The following is a 9,098-nucleotide window of genomic DNA, read 5'->3' on the forward strand; positions in this document are numbered from 1 at the left end:
GGTATCTCCAGAATTAAGACTACAGAAGAGAGGTTATGCAATAGGTCGAGAGCTACATAGACTAGCACAGATATAGCAAGGTAAATTGCTAGTTTTTACAAATTATCGAACGGTCCTAAATTACTTACAACCTATCAGTTCAGTAGTACAGCTATATATCAATTAGTTCAAATATGAGATAAACAGCTGTAAAAACAATTGCTCCGCATTGTTTCCTGCTCTCATTGACACTGACTGACTGAGTGAGTGCTCAAGTCAGATTCTTCGATTGGATTCCCGTTCTTGACTTGAGGAGCGTCTTCGAGGGTTCTGTTAACGTTCTGTTGCTGAAGCCTCAACATGCCTTCTCATCTTGTCATATCATCAATGGTCACTGTCACCGCCGGAGCCTTGGCCCTGCTTTCCTTCTATTTATACAAAAGAAAGTAAGTCCATGAAGAAGTGAAGTTGTATCTGAAGCTAGATCGAATTGAAGTAATGTCAAATGACAGATTGATTGAGAGGGACGAGGGGGGGGGGGGGGGTCTTCAAGGTCCCAGGGTAGTGTTTAATTAAACTCTCATTAAGTAGTAATCAGTGTCAATTGTTGAAAAGCTGAAGCGGGGTAAATTTTAACTTGTTTTGTTGACCATATTTTTGATGTCGAGTCTTCAAAGGCAATATCATTCATGTGTATTATGCCTGATTTCATACATAAGTATACAGTACTTGGTAAATATATGAATAACAGATAAGCAAATTATATAAATTTTCTGATTGATTGAACGAACAAAAATATCTGACAAACCTACTGTATAATTTCACAAACTAGTGTATTTCAACACTGCATCTTTGCAACCTTCCACATTTCTTTTTCATTCACACAAACAGCTTAGTCAGGAGTTCATAAAACTGTTGATAGAACTCTATACATATATTTATCTTTACCCCCCCCCCCCCCCCACTTTTCCCTTTTATTTGTATATATTATTTGTTGTTGTTGTTGTCTATTTACTGCCAGATGTAGGAGTATATCGGCATCAACGGATAAGATGAAAGAAGATATCTACCAGCCTGTCACAGATGTTGAGCACTACGACATATTTGTCATTGATTCATCAAGCGCTTATCACGAGGCTGTAGAGAGCTTTGCAGAAGCTACCAAACAGATGAAGGTATATGAATTTTTTGTTCATCCTTTTTTCTCAGTTATTGTTTAGAGCTCATGTAATGAAAATACATTGTTTGGACATTCCAGCCGCAAGTGATCTATCAATACATGAGCCCACCATGATTAGCTGTATCTATAATTTCAGGATTTTGTTCTTCTTCCAATGCAGGGAAGTGAATTTTTTAAAAGATTTTAATGTCTACCTTGAAGTTGAATGTATGAGAAATTACGCGATATGACTCATCGGTTAGAGGAAAGGATTTGATCCTGATTGATACTGTCCCTCTGATAGGATTTTAAGTCATTTGCTCCACGGACTTACATGTAGCTTAAAGCCCCACTTCACTACTTAAAGCTACGTACGCCCTCTATATAGCAAACAATGCCTAATTGGTGCCTGTTTGTCCCCCATGATCCTCTTTCTTATGTTAATTGAGAGCTGATTTGATGAGACACCTGTCAGTGACCGTGCATAGAGGTTTAATCCCTCCTGGCCAAACTAGACGTGCGGTGGGGCTTTAAAGAATACCTGCTTCATAAGCAGTCAAATAATCAATCTGAAAGCCAAAGAAGGTGGACAGGAACTACTGTACATGAGTGACCTTTCACCCCTGTGCTATGGATTGACCCATTATATTCATGTCCCATTGATTCCCAGGTTATAGGTCTGGACTGTGAATGGGTGACCAAAGATGGTCAGAGGCAACCCGTGGCACTCCTGCAGCTCTCCTCCCCTGTAAACCAATCCTGCCTCCTGTTCCGTCTCGACCAGCTGGATGGAGAACTTCCAGAGAGTATCCTCACCATCCTCCAAGATCGCAAGTAAGATTTAAAGGGATTGGGTAACTTTGTCTCAGATTCTGAAAACAAAATCCTGGATTTAGCTCATGCTGCAATGATAGGAACCCCATGACTTTTACAAGCCGATCGCCTGTCTGATTATCAAGATACTTATTATTGGAAATCGAAACCAAATTTTTCGTTTTGATAACACTACAGTCTATTGAGGAAAACGAGTATGGTAAAACCGGTCACTCAAAGATTTTTACCTTTTTGAGGCACTTCTTGATCTTTTTGAAGCGCAATTTTGTTGTGGCTTCAATACCATATCACAGACACTGATAACATGTAGGGCCGTGCAGTTCAGATTTAACATTGTTAAAAGTTTGGCATGATAGGGATGGTGTCGTGAGGCTGCTGCCAAATGGTGCTTACAGAAATGACACTGGGTGATGACCTCTCATTCAATATAGCCTGCATATATATAGTCAGCAAACCTTATGTCTCACAGCAGAGGAAACAAATATTGCTGCTCAAATTTTCACTTCATTTTCCAAATTTCTTGAATATATCGAAAAAGCTGTTCACCAAAGGAAATAATTTAAAGTGAGATTCTAATTTTCATCTATTTGATCTCGTCATTTTGGTGCTCATGGGCTTCTCCAAGCATTACCATCTGACATTTTCAGAGAACTTTCAATAATGAAGAAAGAATATTATAGGCATTCTGAAAACAAGCAACAAATTAATGATATTAAATATAAACTTATAGGAGTTACATGTGCTTTCACAAACGTTGAATTTTGAATAACTTTGTTACAGAATGACAAAAACATGACCTACATATAAAGTTAACAACTAATTGTTCATACCCCTTGTAAACTTTATGTTTTTTTTGTTGTAACTCCAGTAATAAAGGTGGACTGGTTGAAATAGGTCCTTTGTTGTATATTTTAGATTCTGTAACAAACCTGTATATTTTGCTTTTTCTGCAGCTTCTTGCTAAATGAATGACTATACTGGAGTGTTAACACAATCATATTTTGTTCTCTGTTTTGATAGCACATTGAAGGTTGGTGTGGGAGTGATTGACGATGCTAAGCGCCTTCTCAACGACTACCAAATCATCACCCACGGATGCCTGGACCTACGCCACCTTGCACTGCGACACCTGTCTCGGACCTTGAGAGGGCGCTCCCTTAGTTTACGGGAACTGGCCAGCGTCGTCCTACAACACGAAATGTCAAAGGATGATAGGGTGCGCTGTGGCGATTGGGAAGCAGTGCCATTGTCTAAGGAACAAATCAATTATGCTGTGGACGATGCAGTTATCGGGGCGGCCATATTCTTACGAGTCGTTGCCTACAAGATGAAATTAAAACAGTTCGAGTCATTCCTTCAACCAGAAACATGGAAGAGCATTTCGTCCATGTGTCAAGGAATCATTGACATGTACCCTGATATGAAACAGCTCACAACAACGAACTCGTCTCCGAAGAAAGCAACGAAAAACTCAAAAGGCGTTTTTGATAATCTTGAAGAGCGACCCCTGAGTCGAGCATATAAGACCAGGAAGTCAGTGATGTACCACAACTGCCGCCTCCTTGCACCGGACGATACGCTTCTCTGCACGTGCGACAAGAGGAAAGCGTTGTGGTACATCGGGAAGGAGATTGGGGAGCTGATATGCGAGGAGCCCTTGACGGTGAGGCTCTTGTTCGAACCTGCAGGGGTTCCAGGACCGGATAGAGAGTACTATCAGACTGAGAAGAAGAACATATGCGTAGTGTGTGGCCGGGAAGACTCCTACATCAGGAAGCATGTAGTTCCGCATGAATATAGAAGGTGAGTCTAGCCTCATTCTCTGACACATGATGTGGTCAACCACCTAAAAAAGTCTGCTGTGTTGAAATAAAAATGACTTTGGCATATTGCACTTCATATTTCTGTATGGTAGAACCCATAGATGATTTGTTAGGAAAAGACAGTTTATTCACCCCCAACTTGTCATTTGTTTGCACAGTGTTTTTGTTTTTTTCTTCACCTAGGCCATGCCGTTTATGAACAGAGATCAATGATTTTCAAATGAAGAAGTCTCAGATTGTTTGATATATATATTTACAATATGTACCAAAGTGACTTAAAATACAAAGAATATTTTTAAATAGTGATCACTTTGCTTGAAGCTCTTCAAAATATGTCTGTCTTTCACAACATTATTGAATTAAATATGACCATTATGAAATACAGTATCTACATTTTGCAGATATTGACTGGTAGGTTGTGTAATATAACATTCTTTTGGGCCGCAGAAGGGAGTTATATTTTCCACCCGCATCTCTGTATCTGTAAAAACATTGTTTAACAATGCTATATCTGAGATGAATGGCCCTACATGTTATCAGTGTCTGTCATATGGTGTAATATTGAAACCATAAAAAAAATTGTCCTTCAAAATGATCATGAAGTGCCTCAAAAAAGTAAAAATCTTTGAGTGACCGGTTTTACCACACTAATTTTCCCCAATAGACTGTAGTGCTATAAAAACCAATCATAAATATATTGATAATTGGACAGGCATTCGACTTGTAAAAGTCATGGGATTCCTGAGTGACCTGCAGGTTTATAATTATGATTGCATCATGAGCTAACTCCAGGATTTTGTTTCAGAATCTGAGGCAATGTTACAGAGTCACTTTAAGTTTTGTGATACTGGTCATCTACTTCCTTTAACAGACACTTTCCAGAGTACCTCAAGATGCATTCCTCACACGATGTCCTCCTTCTGTGTCTACGATGCCACCAGAGAAGCAGTGCATATGACAACTACGTCCGGCAGAACGTGTCTGAACTCTACCATGCTCCCATCAGTAATAAGACCAACGCCAAACGCCTTGAGGATCCTCAAAGGGTTCAGGTCCGCTCAGCTGCGAGGGCGCTAATCCGCCACCAGAAAGTGAACAACCTTCCAGAACATCGGATCCAGGAATTGATGGATCATCTCCAAGAGTTCTTCGGGGACGACGAGATAGACGATGCCCTGCTGCAAGAGGCGGTTTCCATGGAGACGAGAGTGGCCAATGAGGATTTTGTTTCGTCGCACGGTTTGAAGGTCGTGGAGGAGGTGATGAAGGAGGAGAGTGGATTGCGGAAGTTTGAGAAGATGTGGAGGCAGAACTTCCTGGATACGATGAAGCCTCAATATCTCCCGGAGTTATGGTCTGTTGATCATCTACATGAAACGTTTGCGGGCAAGAAGTGAGAAAGGCTTCAAACAGATGTACAGCAGGGGGGCAGATAAAGCCCAGGATTTTTTTTTTAGATGACGTAATCTAGACTGGACTCTAGAGGAATGTGCAATGTAATTAGTTTTTTGTTTTAATTACTTCAGAACAATTCATTCCATCAAACTACATACATGTAAATACATGTTACTTGAATAGTACTATTAATTATTATTGGTGATATGAATAATGTAAATGTTCATGTGTATTCTGTTTAGTTGTTTTGCCTGTTCAAGGATATTCTGTTTGTATTCTATCAACCATAATATGAAGTCAGTTATCTACCATCAAGCCAAAACTTCTTAGAAATGAAGTGGCATCTTGTTTATAAAGCGACTTATTTTTAATCATCATTTCATATTTTCATTTGATCATGTTCCAAATTACAAGCAATTGAATTTCAGGATGTTGTATTCATCAAAGAAAGGTTATGTTTTTAATATTTCAAATCACTGTCAAACACTTTTTGTCTTGCATTTTTTCTAGAATACAGTGTATATTCATCATTGAATTTTAAATTATTTTTGTTTACTTATCTTTTATCAACTACGTGTGACATTTAATACAAAATTGAGTGAAATTTTGAGGGATTCTTGCTGCAATACACAATGTTTTTCTTGTTCTTGATTTTAACAAGAAGCTACCTCTTGAAAAATGTAACTTCACTACAAAGATACTACATTATGTCAGGGACATGTAACAAATATATTCTGTTTGTATTTGAATTCTTTATGCAGATCATCATCACTTACAAATATGATGATGATTAGCTGATGTAATGATTGAAATGTGCCTTTTTTTTTAAAATCTTGGTATTTATGCCATTTCTCAAAAGTATGTAGGTTGATGTGGGAGAAAAAAAAAACTTGAGGATTGATTAATAAAAGGAGAGTGGCTAGATTTCTCACAAAATGTTTTGAAAGAAAGACCGTTTTATCTATATCCTTGAAAAATGAAAAATGTAAGGATAGTTAAAGGAGATGAGGGAGAGTTGGATGAGAATTGGACTGAGATGGACACTTTTGAAGATGAAGAGGTTTGATGTAGATTGTACAAGTGAAACGGGGGGGGGGGGGGGGGGGGGGGGGGGGGGGGGGAGGGGGGAGGGGGGGGGAGGGGGGAGGGGGGGGAGCATACATGTACACTGCTGCAGAGATCGGAATGTTATGAGAAAGAGTGTAGAAAAGGAGTGAGAGAGTGACAGTGAGGAAAAGATTGAGAGAGATAGAGGGTGGTAATGGTAGAGAATGTGAAGGACTAGATAAAGAGCAAGGAAGACAAGGGGGAGGGGAGGAGAGAAAAGGGAGAAACAGTGACTGAGAGAGAGGGAGAGAGAATTTCTTTTACTTGTCTTCTGTCATGTGTAAAGTCCCTTATACAGTCAAACCTGTCTATAGCGACCGCCCAAGGGAAACACAAAAAGTAGTCTTTGTAGACAGGTAGTCTTTGTAACTAAAGCAGGTTCGACTGTATATATATTTGTGTACCTTGATTTTCCATTTTGGGCGGTATTCAAGAAATTGTATCGACCCTGTTATCATTTCTTCAGTCACAAAACCCCAAGGTCATGCACTCACACTCATTTGTTATGCATTTAACAATTCATAAACATTTTCATTCAAAATGGAATGGCTCCGCAACACTCAACAAAACACTAACTTGAGTATAAAATTCCAGACCTGACCACTCAAAGCAGAAATACACAGCCTATTACAAGGCTACAAGCTATAATGTTTGTTTATTCAACAAATTATGATAAGAAAAAATATGTTTTGACAGTTGAGACAGCATTGCTTACAAATTCATAATTATTACCGGTATGTTCTTTTATTCATGTACAAAATGCTCTAAACCAATAATGCATTGCTCATGTAAGATTCAAAGAGACAAACTTGTTGGTGTATTTGATTATACACGATGTATACGCTTAGACATACTGGTTAGAATTATGCAAAATACACATGTACACTGATTCTTATGGTATGCATTATGATTATTTTGCATGCTATCTGTGTATAGAGCCATATTCATACATCATGCAAGTAAACCGCCTCGAAATACAAAAACAAAGTACCAGTGACAAAAGGAAATGACAAGCATCGTGTGCTACATATACAGGTAACAACTAAATTATTATTAAAGACCCTTACCAAGTTTTACAATTTTTCAAGTATGTGAAAAATCGATTTATCCTGATTTTTGTTTCTTGAGGTGACATATGAAAGCTTACAGCTAAAAAGATTCAACAAAGGCACTGTTTCAACCAGTCCAATTTTCGTTCTTGATTTACAAACAAAAAAATCTAATTTACAATGTGTATGAATAATTTAGTCGCTAACTGTATGTATCTTGTAGCATGCAGATCACAAAGTATGCTAAGGAACTTTTGTTGAATACATCAACATCTTGTACCTCCATCTGCCATTCAGTGCATAAAATGCTTATATTTGCCACGTTTTTTTAAGGGTGGTTAACTGCATTGTGAGTGAAGCTTAATAAATAAATGTACATGATTGACCCATCTTCTGACTCGTCCATTGCTTACTCATGGGTCAAGAAACCTTTTAGCAAAGATTTAAAACATACATGGATTCCCATTTTGAAAAGTGATAAAGATGTCACATTCAAAACCGCAAAATGAGTCTTTAGTTTGAAAATGATAGGAACATAAATAACATGATGAAGCATATACTTGTATATACTTGCAATTAACATTTTGCTTTTCCTTTAATTTGGATCAGAATGGTACAGAGACTAGAGTGAGAGGGAGAAAGGGAAATATATCAGTATAGACAGACAGAGAGAGAGAGAGAGAGAGAGAGAGAGAGAGAGAGAGAAAGAAAGATTTCTCTTACATTTGATTTCATTCTAGATGACATTGTGAATAAGCGGAGAGACACACAGTTTTCTTTATCAACTGACAGCAGCTAAGACGGGCGCAGATGGACAGCTTTATCCTGTTGTTGTTCGGTATTATGATGAACATCTCAAGAAAGTTGTTGGTGTGCTACTCACAATTGCAACCACAGAAGAGAGATTGACAGGAGTGAACATTATCAAACTTCTTGACAATGTTTTGAAAGAAAAGAAAATGCCATGGAAGAATTGTTGCTTTTCAGCTGATGACGCTTTGGTTATGATGGGTATTCACACAGGTGCTGCTGTCCGTGTGAGGAAAGAGAACCCAGCCGGGTTTGTATTGGGGTGCCTCTGCCATCGTTTTCACCTAGCTGCTAAAAAGGGAGCAGCGGCCACCTTGCCTTTTAAAGCCCGTCTGTACTAGTTTGGCCAGGAGAGATTAGACCACCCAGCATGGTCACTGACGGGTGGCTATCTTATCAAATCGGCTCTCAATTTACATAAGAAAAAGAGGATCATGGGCGACCAACAGGCATCGCTTAGGCATTGTTTTTTATATAGAGGAAGCAAGTAGCTACAAGTAGTGCAGTGGGGCTTTAAACCTGCTGATTTGCTCTATTACTTCTTGGAGAAGTCATTGAAGCGCCACGAAGACCTAAAAGAAGTGCAAACACTCTGTGGCACTAGCTGCTAGCCACAGCATCTTGAAGCATGCTGTACGCGCTGGTTATCACCCGAGTCAACACTGAACAGGTTGCTTAAAGCCTATCTGTACTAGTTTACAGGAGGGATTAGACCACCCTGCAAGATCACTGACAGGTGGTTATCTCATTAAATCAGCTCTCACTTAACATAAAAAAGAGGATTATGAGGGACCAATGGTCACCGATTAGGCATTGTTTGCTACATGTATATAGAGGGCGCAAAAATAGTACAGTGGGGCTTTAAGCAATGAGAAGCTTTGGTGATGTACTTTGGGGCAGGAAGCTGGTAATGGATTAGAAGAAGGGTCGAGATGATGCTGG

The 9,098-nt window shown here is 39.0% G+C and overlaps 1 protein-coding gene across 1 annotated transcript; it reads left to right on the plus strand.

The window, feature by feature from the left end:
- Nucleotides 1-35: 35 nt before the first annotated feature.
- LOC593371 (exonuclease 3'-5' domain-containing protein 2) lies at nucleotides 36-6,127 on the plus strand. The gene is made up of 5 exons (XM_792848.5): nucleotides 36-425; nucleotides 1,001-1,154; nucleotides 1,809-1,972; nucleotides 2,993-3,775; nucleotides 4,667-6,127. Exons 1-5 carry the CDS (start codon nucleotides 340-342, stop codon nucleotides 5,190-5,192), a joined length of 1,713 nt encoding a protein of 570 aa, XP_797941.4. The 5' UTR covers nucleotides 36-339; the 3' UTR covers nucleotides 5,193-6,127.
- Nucleotides 6,128-9,098: the final 2,971 nt, after the last annotated feature.

Source organism: Strongylocentrotus purpuratus, unplaced genomic scaffold, assembly GCF_000002235.5.
Source record: "Strongylocentrotus purpuratus isolate Spur 01 unplaced genomic scaffold, Spur_5.0 spur5_scaffold_7, whole genome shotgun sequence".
Lineage (NCBI taxonomy): Eukaryota > Metazoa > Echinodermata > Echinoidea > Camarodonta > Strongylocentrotidae > Strongylocentrotus > Strongylocentrotus purpuratus.

Coding starts and splice junctions, on each gene's coding strand:
- LOC593371 (XM_792848.5), top strand. CDS start 340: ATGCCTTCTCATCTTGTCATATCATCAATGGTCACTGTCACCGCCGGA. Junction 1,155..1,808: donor AAGCTACCAAACAGATGAAG/GTATATGAATTT, acceptor ATTGATTCCCAG/GTTATAGGTCTGGACTGTGA. Junction 3,776..4,666: donor GTTCCGCATGAATATAGAAG/GTGAGTCTAGCC, acceptor TTCCTTTAACAG/ACACTTTCCAGAGTACCTCA.